General features: G+C 40.3%; 1 protein-coding gene across 1 annotated transcript in view; it reads left to right on the top strand.

Moving 5' to 3' along the window:
• Nucleotides 1-14,835, top strand: part of DNAH11 (dynein axonemal heavy chain 11) — a 280,424-nt gene that overhangs the window by 62,326 nt on the left and 203,263 nt on the right. Inside the window, exons 23-28 of the mRNA XM_031455028.2 lie at nucleotides 838-996; nucleotides 3,665-3,787; nucleotides 4,526-4,648; nucleotides 8,127-8,351; nucleotides 9,441-9,532; nucleotides 10,725-10,851. Coding sequence (XP_031310888.2) covers nucleotides 838-996; nucleotides 3,665-3,787; nucleotides 4,526-4,648; nucleotides 8,127-8,351; nucleotides 9,441-9,532; nucleotides 10,725-10,851 — 849 coding nt within the window. The remainder of the gene's footprint in view (nucleotides 1-837; nucleotides 997-3,664; nucleotides 3,788-4,525; nucleotides 4,649-8,126; nucleotides 8,352-9,440; nucleotides 9,533-10,724; nucleotides 10,852-14,835) is intronic.

The following is a 14,835-nucleotide window of genomic DNA, read 5'->3' as shown; positions in this document are numbered from 1 at the left end:
CCTTTTGCTCTCCCTAAAACATCCTTGCTCCGACTCAGTCCTGGGCTCTGCTCCTACCAGCTCTTCCCAGTTTTTTCCCCAATTTTATCCTGGTTCCAAGGACCCTAACTAAAACATGCCATCCTCCTTCTGGATGTCATTGGGTCACTGTGCCCCTTCCCTGTGCTCAGACCTGCTTCTCTCTCTTCCACCATTGGCCTATCTCACTTAAGAGTGACAGTTTGACCTCCACTCTTAGTTGAAGCTCTTTGTTTTCTTCCAAACAAGTAACACTGTCCTTGCCTTTGTGCTGAGATGGTTGTTTCATTATGGGTTTTCTCATTCACAATTGCTGATTTCATTCCCTGAGCCGAGAAGACAGCCAAGCCAGGGGCCCTATTTGACACATCTTAAAATCACAAAATACTTGAGTTCCAAGGAGCAAATACTCAAAGTTAACCAACACTTCAGGGCTGCCATTTAAACAACTCAAGTTTTCAGAGGAAGACTTGAATTTTCTGCTTATGTATGTTTCTAGAGGAAGCACTCTTCACTGCATATGTTCTGTAAACTCTGTTCCTTCCCTACATTTAGTGATCCATGGGTTTCCTCGTGGGACCTCCAGTTAGAGCCTGTCAGTAAGAAAACAATGTATCCAAGTGGCTTGTACGTAATGGACTTGCACTAAACGAATGAGTGGATACTTTTCTATTTTTCTGGTTTTAGTCCTCGACCTGGGGGCTTAAATGCTTCTTCTCTTTTCCTAATCCAGGGGAATGTACATTTATTCTTCCAAGGGTGGCAAATTATTAAATACTGCATCTGGGGAGGTGGTTAATTTTTTTCACTTCTCTCTAGGAAATCTGGTCACTAGATAAGGAAGTGCGTGTGTGGGAGGCTTACTCAGGCCTGGAAGGCACAGTGAAGGATACAGTGACCGCCCTGAGAGCCATTGCGGAGTTACAGAGCCCTGCCCTCAGAGACAGGCATTGGCACCAGCTGATGAAGGCTGTTGGGGTCAGTTTCCTGGATCTCACTGAGTGTTTTTGTGACTGTGAAGCGTTATTCTTGGGTTTACATTGTTCATCTGGGATGAGGTGGGATTTGGGGAAAGGGCTCTGGTTAGATGTGAAAGAGGTCAAGAGGTCTTTGAGACATGACCAAGGACTGGATGTGCAGAGATCCTAGTTTTAGCCCCTGCTATGGACTAAATGTGTCACCACCACCCCACCCCATGCCACCCACTGCCCCATTCATACGTTGATGCCTGAATCCGCAATGTGATGGTATTTGGAGATGGGGCCTTTGGGAGCTAATAAGATTGTGAGGGTAGAGCTCTCAGGAATGGGGTCAGTGCCCTTGTAGGGCGATGAAGACCCCAGAACTTTCTTCTCTCTGCCATATGAGGATACAGCAAGGAGACAGACATCTGTAAACCAAGAAGGGGGCCTTCACCAAGAATCTGGCTATACCCTGATCTTGGACTTCCAGCTTCTAGAACTGTGAGAGATAAATGTTTGTGGTTTCACCCCCCAGTCTTTGTGTTTTGTTATAGCATATCCACCAAAGTGACCAAGACACCCCCTTTCATCTCTTACTGGCTGTGGGACCTCAAACAAGACACTTAACGTTTCTATTTTGAATTTTGTTTTTTTTATTCATAAAACAAGAGGGATGCTCTCTGCTCTCATACAGCAGAAGAATCTTACAAGGATCCAGTGAGATACTGTGAAGGCATTTTATAGAGCATGATGTGGCTGCAAAGAATCTTAGATTTTGTGGAAAGGATCAGAAAGTGTAGAAGTGAGTTTGGGGGAGAGAGAATTCTGAAATATTGATTCCTTGCCCTCCCCCCCCCAGTTCATTTAATAATGATCTTTTTTGATGGTCTTTTGATGGTTTTGATTTTATTGCAAAATATAAAATCCTTTCTCTTGTGTCCAGGGACTTGGGGTTATATTTCCTTGCCTTTCTGCATCTACTTCAGAGCAGATATACCAAGCTTACACTGTATTTTTCAGCAAAGGTGACCTTCATGTCTTTAAAATACATAAAGGCAGCCTGATGTGCCTGTTTTCTGTTAGGCACGTGTTGTGAAGAAGGGCTTTAATGACTTGAAGACAAAGTTTGCACAGTGGGGAGACTGAGGAAAGGGACAGCCTGGTGAAGTGGGGACAGCCTAGGCTTTAGTGATCCAACCCTAACACTTAGTACCTCTGGGCTCTTTCACGAGTGACTTGCTCTCTTGGTTCTATAAAATACAGGTAATGCTATAATGCATTTGGTGAACAAACTGGAGATGAGGTTATATGTAGACCTAGCATGTAGCAAGCCTTCAAAAAGTGGTCCCTGAAGCTATTATGATTGTAATACTTTCCATAGAGTTTTTCAGACATTGCATATTTAGACTTTATAGTTGATTGATGACTTTATTTTTTCAGAAAATCTTATATTGAGTCTCCCAACATGGAAGGTAGACTGTGTGCCCCACTCCCTGCCCCCTCTTCACGTCTCCTCCAGTAGGTGTCTCCTCACCATAGTCTCTTGCCTGTATTATGCCTTTCTGCAAGCTAGAAAAAGATACCTTCTCTGGCAGACAGTCTAGAAAAGGCATCTTCCTCCAGGCTGTCTCAGGATATCAGAGCAGTGGCTAGACTGAACCTCCAGTTGTCCCTTGGGCTGGGTGTCCATATTCAGTGCACAAACTATGCGTCTTTCTGGGGGGCCCTGCTACACATACCTGCTCATTCCTTCCCTAAGACAGATCTGGGTCCCTGGCTCCCATCAGCTCTGAAGTAAGGTCAAAAGTGATGCAGATATAGGGTTTGCTCACCTGGTTTGCTCAGGACTTTCTAGGATTTAGCCTGGAAAAACCCCTGGTCCCGGGCGCACAGGGACATTGAGTCATCCTGTGCAGACAGGCAGATGGTGATGAGCAACTTTCTAGATTGGGGAGAGCCAGGGAGGACTGCAGCTCCTGAGAAGCAGGGACTGGGTATTCTTAGCCGGAGCAGGAAAGGAAATGGCTTTCTGACAACTGCAGTGGAGTCTGCTCTCCATCTGTGAGGGGCGTGGGCACCTAGGAGGGTTGGGCACTGAGGAAGAGCTGAGAGCTTCTTAGCAAATCCTGGGGTGGGGGAGGTGAGGAGTCAATAAGATAATGAGGATATGTGAATGATTTTGTCACATGGTAAATATGAGTAAAGATGGCATGAGTAAGAGTATTTTTTGTGCCAAGGAACTGAGATTAAATCAGCAATAAAACTAGGTTAAATCATGGAAGCAACTGGAATTCCTGTTCAGTGAATAGCATACTTAAGGAAGAGAAGACAAATGAGCTACTACCTGATTATTGGGATTTCAACTAGATTATAATAAATGAACAAGGTGGTTCTCTTTAAAAATGGGTTCTGTGAGCAAAGGAGATAAGAAATGAGCTGACAAGGGAGGGTTCAGGAACAAAAGAAAGTAGTGCTATGTGAACACAGTCTAAAGCTCAGCCCTTGCTGCCTCAGTAATTGGGAGTTGAAAAGCAATGTCTCTGATTGCCCCACGTTTCAGAACTACAGATGTACTCAGCAGCTGACTTGAGTATATTTAGCTGTGATTCATCCCTCTGGCCACTGGGTAGAAGGAACCATTCACATACGTGGAATATAAACTGCCTTTTTTTCTTCCTAATCAGGTCAAGTTTTCAATAAATGAAGCCACAACTATGGCAGATTTGTTAGCCTTGCAGTTACACCAAGTGGAAGATCATGTCCGAAGCATTGTGGACAAAGCAGTGAAAGAACTGGGGACTGAAAAGGTAGCATCCTGGAGCTATTTCTGTTTACACCAGGGGAATTCTGTGCCCTGGCATATGAGCAGACTCGGGGAGAAGTCCTCACACTATGGGTGGGAAGGGGCGTGAGTCCCAGTCTGTTCTCTGCTGCTTGTCAGTATGCACTTGGGCAGGAAAAGAATCCTTCCAAGTTGGAGTAAATGTGTAAAACAGGAGGGTTGGCCTCATTAATGAAGATGATGGCAAAAAACACTCCTGTATCATTGACTTTGTAGCAAGTGCTGCTCTCAGCACTTTATTTATATTAATTCATTTAATCTTCTAAGGTAGGTAATATTATCCCTATTTTACAGATGAGGAAACTGAGTTATAGAGGTAATTAACTTACCCAGGTTCAACAAGGGAGCTAGGATTCACATCCTGGCATTCAGAGCACTACCAATTGTGTGCTGGCTAATTTGAAAATAATATCTTTCAAACTGTTGAGGTAACCTTTTAAGTCCCTTCCTGCTTTAGTGTTCAGTGAAGGATGTGAAACTCAGATCCAGTAGAAATTTGATATTGGTGTGATGTTCCTTTCATGTGATGGAAAACCTCTGCACCATAGATAATGTGGAGGGAAAAAAATTGAGGCCAATAATATTTGAAGTCACTCTGTTTTTTGAAACTGTAGAAAAAAATTTTTTTAATTCCAGATGATAGCCTCAATATTAGCCCTAATTTAAACTTCTGTGCACATAACTTAGTACTGTTTATGTCTAGGTTATTACTGAGATCACTCAGACCTGGGCAACCATGGAGTTCTCTTATGAAGTTCACTATCGGACAGGCATTCCATTACTGAAGTCTGATGAACAATTGTTTGAAACTCTAGAGCATAACCAAGTAAGATGGATATATATGTATTACATATTTTTTCTTTTAAATTATGATTTTAGACTTTTCCCAAGTTCCAATACTCCGTGTTTATTCATTCATTCATTGGGCATCTACTTGTATGTCAGGCTGGCACAGTACCATTTGGGATCAAAAAGGATGAACACTTGTTCTCAAGGAACTTGCACTTGAATAGGAAGATAGACAGAAGGGCTCCAAAAGGTCAGAAAAGTCAGAGAGACTGATGGGGAGAGTAGAAGACTTGGGGAGAGTCTTAAAAGGCAGTGGTGCTTATACTGATCCTTGAAGGGTGGACTGGTATTCAACAAAGAATGGCAATAGTAAAGATGTTATAGGGAAAGGGGACGTGTTAGTAACATCTTGGAAAGCCAGAAAGTACTTGCCATTCAGAGATAATTTTAAGAGTCTGGTTTCCTCAGAATATAGATTTTCTTTGTAGGAGTAATAAAAAGAGAGACTGGAGAGACTGGACTGGAGAGACAGTCCAGAGCACAGCTATGTGGTTTTGAATTCTAAGGTTATGGCATCTCCTTGGACATGAGAGATAAGAAAAGTAAAAAGACCCAAACTATTCAGTAGAAATAATAACAGTGGTGTGTTTATTATTAGACATGAGATATTTTTGAAGGAACCCGGTCTAAAGATTGAGTCTGTATTATTTTTGGAGTATTTAAAATGAGGGACATTGATGTAAAGCTGAAAGTCAGACCCAGAGCTTGGCACAGAGGTTCAGTCAAGAACTGTAGGTTTGGAGGTCATTGCTGGTATCTTGAGAATTGATGAGCTTCATATGAAAGGTGAGTAAAATAAGCTAGCTGAAAATAAAGCTTTGGAAAAGACTGCAAATGGAGGAGACATAAAGGGAGAAAGTGGTCAGAGAAATCATGGGAAAAGATAATGCAATATCATAGCAACCACAGGAGAAATTTTCCCCCCAAAGAAGAGTCAGATGCCTATTGCAATGCCAATGCCAATGCCAATGTCCATTGATAAATTTTCCCCCCAAAGAAGAGTCAGATGCCTATTGCAATACCAATGCCAATGTCCATTGATAAATGATAAATAAAGAGAATGTGGTATATATACAATGGAATATTATTTAGTCATAAAAAAGAAGACCCTGCCACTAGTAACATGAATGGATCTTGAGGATACTATGCTAAGTGAGCTAATTCAGTCAGAAAAGGCAAATACTGTTATGTTTCTGCTTATATAAGGAATCTAAAAAAAGACACTATAAACCTCCTAGAAGAAAACAGAAGCAAAATGTTTTCTGACATAAATCTATCTCAGCAGTGTTCTCCTGGGGAAGTCTACCAAGGCAATAGAAATAAAAGCAAAAATAAACAAATGGGACCTGATTAAACTTATAAGCTTTTGTACAGCAAAGGAAACCATAAGCAAACAAAATGACAGCCTACAGAATGTTAGAAAATATTTGCAAATTATGTAACTGACAAGGGCTTAATTTCCAGAATATATAAACAACTCGTATAACTTAATAACAAAACAAACAAACAAAAAAACCCCAATCCAAAAATGGGCAGAAGGCCTAAACAAACAACTCTCCAATAAAGACATATAAATGGCCAATAGGCACATGAAAAAATGTTCAGTATTGCTAATTATCAGAGAAATGCTGATCAAAACTACAATGAGGTATCAACTCACACCAGTCAAAATGGCCATCATTCAAAAGTCCATGGATGATAAATGCTGGAAACGGTGCAGAGAAAAGGGAACCCTTCTACACTATTGGTGGGAATGAGTTTGGTGCAGCCATTATGGAAAACAGTATAGAGATTCCTCAAAAAAACTGAAAGTAGACTTACCATATGATCCAGCAATTTCACTCCTGGGCATATGTCCAGAGGGAACTCTTAATTCAAAAACATACATGCACCCCAGTGTTCATAGCAGTGCTATTTACAGCCAAGACGTGGAAACAAACTAAACGTACATCAACAGATGACTGGATAAAGTTGTGGTATATTTATACAATGGAATACTACTCAGACATAAAAAATGATAAAACAATGCCATTTGCAGCAACATGGATGGACTTGGAGATCGTCATTCTAAGTGAAGTAAGCCAGAAAGAAAGAAAAATACCACATGGTATCATTCATATGTGGAATCTAAAAAAAGGAAAAAGAAGACCCTAATAAACTCATATACAAAACAGAAATAAACTAACAGACATAGAAAACAAACTTATGCTTACCAGGGAGAAAGTGGGTGGGAAGGGATAAGCTAGGAGTTCAAAATTTGCAGATACTAACTACTATATATAAAATAGATAAACAATAAGTTTATACTGTATAGCACAGGGAACTCTTTGATATCTTGCAGTTACCTATATTGAATATGAAAAGGAATATATGTATATGTATGACTGAAACATTATGCTGTACACCAGGAATTGACATATTGTAAACTGACTGTACTTCAATTTTAAAAATTAATTAATTAATTAAAAAGCTGAACTTAAAGAAGCAGAGTAGAGTGATGGTTACCAGAGGCCGGGCCTTTGGGGAAGTGGAGAGAAATTGGTCAAAGGGTACAGACCTCCAGGTATCAGATGAATAAGTTCTGGGCATCTAATGTACACCACAGTGAGTGTATTATACTTGAAAGTTGTTAAGAGAGTAGATCTTAAATGTTATCAAGACACACACACACAACACAAAAGGTAATTATGTGGGAGGATGGAGGTGTTAACTTATGTTATTGTGGTAACCGTTTAACAATATATACATGTATCAGATCATCACATTGTACACTTTAAACTTAAACAACGTTACATGTCAATAATAGTTAAGGCTGGGGGAAGAAAAAGAAAGTCAAATGTATGAAATACTTAGAGGTGAAGAAGAATGAGAAGAGGGTGTTTTTTCAGTGACTTGCTGAGACTGTAGTCTCAGAGCTCAGTGAGAAGAACTGGCCAGACTGCATGGCATTACAGCAAGACTTGGTGTTAGGTGGGCTACAAAGTTTAGTAGTAAACTCAAAGGGGAGGAAAACAGAACGTTGAGGGCTTAGCAAGCTGGAGGGAAGTTAGTGTTATATCTTCAATATTAAAAAAGATCCATAACCTTGGAATGATTAATAGTGAGGGACCAGGGGGAGAGAGAGAGGATGAAAGACTAAAGTTTAATTCCCAAAGCTGTGCCCTGATGCATGATATTTTCTCCCTCCCTACAAAGAGATAATGTGGTCTTCTTGGAGAAGACCTATTACATGTAGTTACTTACATTTCTATTTCTCTTTTGGAAAAATATGTTAATATGAATATTTAATGCCATTAATTCGTTCATTTAGCAAGTGATTACTGAATCCCTGTTCCATGTATTGCAAGCTAGGTCCTAAGAATCCAGCAAGAAACAGAAGAGGTATGGTCCCTCCCTCACAGTGCTGCTAGTCTACCAATTTAGCCGTTACATCAAATTCTTTGCCTTTCTTTTAGGTTCAGTTACAGACTCTGCTTCAAAGCAAATATGTGGAATATTTCATTGAGCAAGTCATAAGCTGGCAAAATAAATTAAACACTGCAGACTCAGTCATCTTTACTTGGATGGAAGTCCAGCGCACTTGGTCTCACCTAGAAAGCATCTTTCTTTGTTCAGAAGATATTCGAATCCAACTTGTGAAAGATACTAGAAGATTTGATGGAGTAGATGCTGAATTTAAGGTTTGTGGTAGACAAGACTATTTTGCATCCTAGCAACCTTTCCCAAACAGTATGAACATCTTGTAAAGAAACATGACTTGGGGTACTGTATTTATGAGAAATATATATATACACACACACACACACATATATATATTTATTTGCATTTCAGGAGACAAGAGTCAGGAAACTTCTGTGAAGGGTCAGATAATCAATATTAGTCAATATTTTAGGCTTTGTGGTTGTGTGTGGCCTCTGTCACAACTACTCTGTGCTGCCACTGTAGTGTGAAAGAAAACAGACACTACATGAAGAAATGGGTGTGGCTGTGTCCCAATAAAACTTTATTTCTAGACACTGAAAATTGAATTTCATTTTTTTTCATGTGTCACAAAGTATTATGCTTCTTTTGATTTTTTTCCCAATTAGTTAAAAAATGTAAAAACCATTCTCAGCCTCTGGCCATACAAAAGCAGGCAGCAGGCCAGATGTTTCCTCCCCCTGCAGTGAGGCCTGGGAGACAGACTTGTTTTCAGTAAGTAACAGACTGAGAAGGGAAGCCAGTAACAAAGTAACACCACCGGTTATTTGTTTCATGAGGGCCACAGAGAACATGTGGAGATGTACACACAGTAATGATAAAAGATTTGAGAGACTTTAAGCAAAGGATAATGACTTTCCCTTTTTATATGGGGATGTAATATTTTCTTCTCCCTACCTAAAGCAGAACATCGAGAGGGATTCTGTCTTAAGGGGAAAGAACAGGTGGATGGTTTAGTATTCATCTCATTTTCACATGTGAAGGTACTCTTTAAATTCTGGTTCTCTGTCTCTTTATTTTTTTTGTTTGTTTGGTTTAGAAGAGAGAAATTCTGCATGGACCCACAGAGGTGAGAATGGCTGTCAAATTTACATGGGAATAAAAACTGATTACACTTTGTTTTGGATCTTTATCTAGAAGTTTAAAGGCAAAACAGGCATAGTGTTAGAAGTCTCTTTAACCTTGCATTCTCAGAGATTGATTGTTCTTCATTTTTCAGTTCCCCAAAGTGATGAAAAATTTAGAAAAGTAATTTCTAATGTCAGTGGCTCTGTTATGCTTTCACACAGGAGCTCATGTTCAAGACAGCTAAAATAAAAACTGTTTTGGAAGCAACATGCAGACCTAATCTCTATGAAAAACTTAAAGATTTACAGTACAGGTAAGAATAAAAACTAAAGTGATCAGTTTGTTATGATTTGAGATTTCTTTCAAGTAACTCATAGTATCTAACATCATGTTATTGTAGGTGATTTCTGCTGAATTATAATTTTGCTTATAGTTGTCTGTCTTATATGTGTTAGGTGGTACGTAGGTATTGTGGGTTAATTTAGCTAAATAGATTTTTGTTTTCCAAAAGGAGTATCATAATAGTAAAATCAGAATTTCTTATTATCAAGAGACTTGGTGCGGTAGATCAATTCTTTTATCAAACCAGCCTGCGAATATTTACTGAGCATCCACTGTGTGCTAGGATCTAGGGCTGTGCTCGTTCATTTTAAGTCATTTACTTTGTATATACTTTAATTATACTCGAGATCATCCTTACAGAGCATGTTAGTACTTTTGAAGTATTTGTCCTAAGGGGTACTTGTAATTTTCACATAAAATTCTACAACAGCTAGTGGTCTTGAGAACATGCTGGCTTTTAATGAGAAAATGGGCATATCAGTCACTGAAAGAAGAGCTTTGTGCAGAATTGTGATCCCTTCTTATTGCAAGGCTGAGGAGCCCTTCAGATGAAAGTATATACTACACAAAATTATTTCAAAGTCTGGGAGGTTTTTAGAGATACAGTTGGCCATCATTTTTAAAAGATGGGTTTCCACAAAGGTTGATTATTTCTTAGTCAGTGGTCTTTGGGTTTTGGGGCTCTGCCTCTGGGTCATCTCTGCTCTGCTAAGGACAGTAAAATGGAAATGATTCTAGATCTTATGACTTCTCTGAATACCAGAAAGAACTGAAGCCACTTATGTTTTGTAGACACTCGATGGGAAAAGGAAGACCTTAAACCAAGTACATGTTAACTGAAGCAATTTGTGCTCAGGGTGAACAGTGCCAAACCTAGTCTTCTCCCCTGCTGATTGGAAGTGTCATTAAGAAAAGTGACAAGTAACATCAGCTTCAGTCTCATCTATATTTAGTCTCAGCTCATGGTGTGTGTGTGTGTATCTCTTCCTACTTGGTGTGACTTGTACATGATCGAGGTGATGATGTCAAAGAGAAGGAAGTAGCCTAAATCTTAAACAGTGAGCTTATGGTGATGAATGGACAGATGATAGGATCTGGCTTTTGCTGACGTTTTAATAACTGAACGGGTGAGATATACCTAAAAAGATTTTTCATTCATACAGGCTTTCTGTTTGTGAAAAAGCTCTGGCTGAGTATCTGGAAACCAAACGTGTGGCTTTTCCGCGCTTCTATTTCATCTCTTCCACAGACCTACTTGACATTCTCTCAAAGGGAGCTCAGCCTACAAAGGTAATTTTCTTTTCTTTCTTTTTTTTTTTTTTCTTAAAGTCTCATATTATCCTAAGTTAGCAAAGGAATGTCACCATTCTCTATCGTTGTCAAGTGCCACCTCCCATGTCACGTGCAATAGAAACTAGAAAATACGGAATAAAAATTCTTAATGCAATGACAGCAGGCTGTCAGAGGTGGTGCTAAAGGAAGTAGGAAGGGTAACATCAGTTGTACAAGGCTTAGGGACCTGGAAGAAGTTAATGGAAGAAACATTGGCTCCAAACCCCCAGAATTCTTGGACAAGAACTAGAGCTCTGTTGCCTGGTTAGCAGATTTCTTGGGTCACTAGGAACAAGATCATGGCTGGTACCTTCTTACTACAACTTTGATTCCAGAGTAACCTTCATAATTACTAAACTGGACTAGTCTTCAGTGCTGTCAGAGGTGGGTTGGTATAATTTCAGGCTCATCCTCTACCTAACCCTCTAATTTTCTCTTGCCTATGCACAAATAATGTAGCACCCATGACAGTATGTAAAGCAAATAAAAGCAGCTTTTATCTTTTGTAGTCTGACAGCACAGATCAAAGACAAACTTTGTACAAATCCCAAAGCTAGCGCTCCTTCCTGTAAACATTTAGAGGCGGTTATCTTTCATTCTATCTGCTCAGTTGTTCGCATCCACTCGATCTTAGTCATTACAGCTGACATAGGCAGTCACTCCTAGACTTGACTGTATGTCACAGGTGATTTTGAACCCAGAGGTTGTGCTTCCTCATTGTGGATTTATCTGCGTGTTCTTTCCCTAGATATTTTGATGCCATTTTCTTTGGAATATATATCACCTCACACTACAGTTTCCTGAATTCTGCTGTTCTCTGGACACAGTATTTACCTCGATTATTTCTCTCTTGTTCATCATTTCTCTTTGAACCTGAATTCAGTTGGATGGCTGTTCGGCTGTGGATAATACAAATGTGGTCTTGCTATTACTCACAGAGTTGTTAGTCAGCTTTGGCAATGTTTTCAGGGTTGACACTCAGGTTTTGTTTTGCATATTTATGCTAACTCCCAGAGGCCTTTGTAAATAAAATCCTTCTAATTAGATGGACTAGAAACCCAGGATATCCATCTCTCATCTGTGTTAATGACATGTAAATTGAATGCTTTGAAGTTGAATTTTTTTTAAACTAGTTTTAAACATAGCAGTTGTAGGAATCTTCAGTAATCTCTTGAGAAATATCCTCACGACCAACAGCTGGACCCTCTGCCCACGGTGACTGATATGTGAAATAGAGTCTGTCATATTCTATACTGTTTCTAAACACTTGCAAATCTGAAATACTGGAATTCTGAATTCTCAATATGTAAATTAGATACATAAATCTGTAACTAGGATAACGGTCTTTTTCTTTTAATCCTATTCTTTAAACTTGAAAAGCATTCATGTGACTGGTTTATTGAAGTGTTAATTACACAGAATACAGACATGAAACTGTTTTATTTTTCTACCATTATTAATCCCAAATGTGCCTCACTGAATCTCTTTATACCAAGTAAGAGAGCCCTTTATAACATCTTGGGTAGGTATTATAATTCTCTGGTGCCTTTTTCTTATGAAAAAAGATGTAAACCCAAAGCAACTCATCAAGGTTCTAGATTAAAGTTCCCATCGTGCTTCTGTGTCAAGGCTAGGCTTTCACATAACGAACTTGGAGTTGGGGCTCTTTTCTTTTCCTTCCCTACCAGTTTACCATGGGGAGGGCATGGGGTGTCACCCGTCAGTCATTGCTCTTTCTTCATGCATATTCCTGCTCTGTTCAGCAGTGACTGTCGACCTTGATCCTCAACAGTCAGTACCCACCTGCTGGGTCTCTTGTGAAACAGGAGCAAGTCCTCCGGGGACAAAGGGGTCCCTCCCAGAGGGTATATATTGCAAAGCCCAGTCTATCTCAGCTCTTCCGGTTCTTGCCCTTGGCAGTGTAGTAAATCATTTGTTACGTCATCTTCCTTCTTCCTCCTTTTCTACCTAAACAGATGTCTGAACAAGGGGCACATCACAGATCCACTTCATGCAGGCTCCCAGAGGTTCCCGTGAATAATTCTCTAACTCTTCTCACTTGACGATCTAAGGGGTGGAGGTTGGGGAAAACAGTCTTCCTCCTTGAAGCCCTACAGGGAGTGAGAAAAGCCACAGCATCTCCCCCATGGGCTGATAGCTCACAGATGTGAGGATGGCCGCCTCTCCCCGCTCCTCCCGGCTGCCCTTTCCTAGAAGGAACCTACGGAGGCAGATGGTGGTCAGGTTTTGAAATGTGCCTTGCTAAGTCCTGGAGGGATGAACCTGTCCTAACCGCTGTTGGCTGTCTTCAGAGCCTACACATGCCTGATGCCCCTTTGTCCTGAATTGAAGTCCTAGGCTGGTGCTGGAAGAACAGATGACTCAACATGTACTTACCACCCATTCTCTTTATGTCCTTTCAAATCATCCAAAAAATGCTTCATGCCTTAGACAACATGTTGGCTCACAGATATATGCATCCCTGATGCCAACTTTTTAAAAAAAATTATCCTTCCTAAATTACAGGATAAGGTTTTGCTTTTTAGAATAAACCTAAAAGATGTACCTTTTAAACCATTTTTTTTATTTTCACATCAGTTCAGTATTTTAGAGTGCTATCTTTTATTATCAGTGCAACTTATTGTGGAAGTCTTTTTGTCAGCCTCATTCACAGTGTTTTAATCATCAGTTCTAAACCCCTGAATCTCAGTACCAGTACTAGAAGCACCCCTTCATGAGTGACTGGATAATGTAAGACATTAAGAAGATTTTTAATTTTAATGAAGCTGAATACGAAAATCACAGCACAGAGAGCTCCAAAATCACTCACAGCGGTGCTGATGAATGCCCGCAGCAGCGCTGTCTGTACCAGCAAAGGGAGGTGGGTGTGTCAGCTTACTGGCCAGAGGGGCCTGGCTGTGTGACTCTCCAGTGTAAATGTGGTTTACAGTTCTCCTGAGCTGCCAGCTTTGAAATGAAGCAGTTTTTGAAACATTTTTAAATTCTGAGATACATTCTTTCATTGTGCTGAAAATGTGATTTCATGGAGAGCTTTTTTGTTATACTCATTAAACTGAACAATTCAGTTTCGCCTTACATGCTATCACACTTTTACAAAAGGTGCGTGTGCCACCTGGGAGTGACTTGTTGGAGCAGAGAATTGAAAAAGAGCAGAGGGTGATTTGCGTCATCCAGAACCACAGTCAGCTTCTTTCCTTGCAGTGGTTCTGCAACATCAACGTGCATTCTGAACTCCTGGTCACTTACTGTGGAATTGTTCATGCTCTTGGCACTTAGACCCAATAACCTGGCCTGGCTATGCTTAGTTTCCTTTTAGTGTCAGAATCAGTTTCAGACCACCAGCCATAGCTTTTCCATCTCAGCCTTTTGTGCTGACCTGCCTGAATGTGCTCGCTGTGGTGTGACCAAGATAACATGGCAACTGGAGCTTGTGGAATAACAATGCAATTTCCCCAGAAAAGACAGCCGTTTGTGGGCAGATAACTCATGTTGACATCGTGTGAATGACTTGTTCTTCTGGCCCCCCTCCTCCACCCGCCACACTCAATTGAAGAGTGTTCGTCTAAGTGAGGGTTTCTGTAGTTAATTGTGGAATTTGATGAGCCTGAACACATCAGCCAGGGAGGTCTGATATTACTGCCTCTTGCATTCTATAGCAGAAATTCCCAGCTTGAAATACTTGAGTTGGATTGTCAGAGTGATGACATCAGTGTGTCTAGAATGCCGTCAGTGGTTATCTTAGCTGTTGGTAAGTTTGGTTAAGGTCAAGTTTTAAAGATTTTCTCCTCCCAGAAATCACCCTGACCTCCCAGTGGCCTGGATTACCTAAAGGACTGAGGATGAGGGTGTGCTGCTTAACTTCATTGATCAAAAATCTTTGATAGTTGCTTATGAAAGTGCAGACTGACGGGTCCATTTGCA

Source organism: Camelus dromedarius, chromosome 7 (genome assembly GCF_036321535.1).
Source record: "Camelus dromedarius isolate mCamDro1 chromosome 7, mCamDro1.pat, whole genome shotgun sequence".
Classification (NCBI taxonomy): Eukaryota; Metazoa; Chordata; class Mammalia; order Artiodactyla; family Camelidae; genus Camelus; species Camelus dromedarius.
Note: the sequence above shows the minus strand (reverse complement) of the source record. Positions and strands in the feature narration are given on the sequence as shown.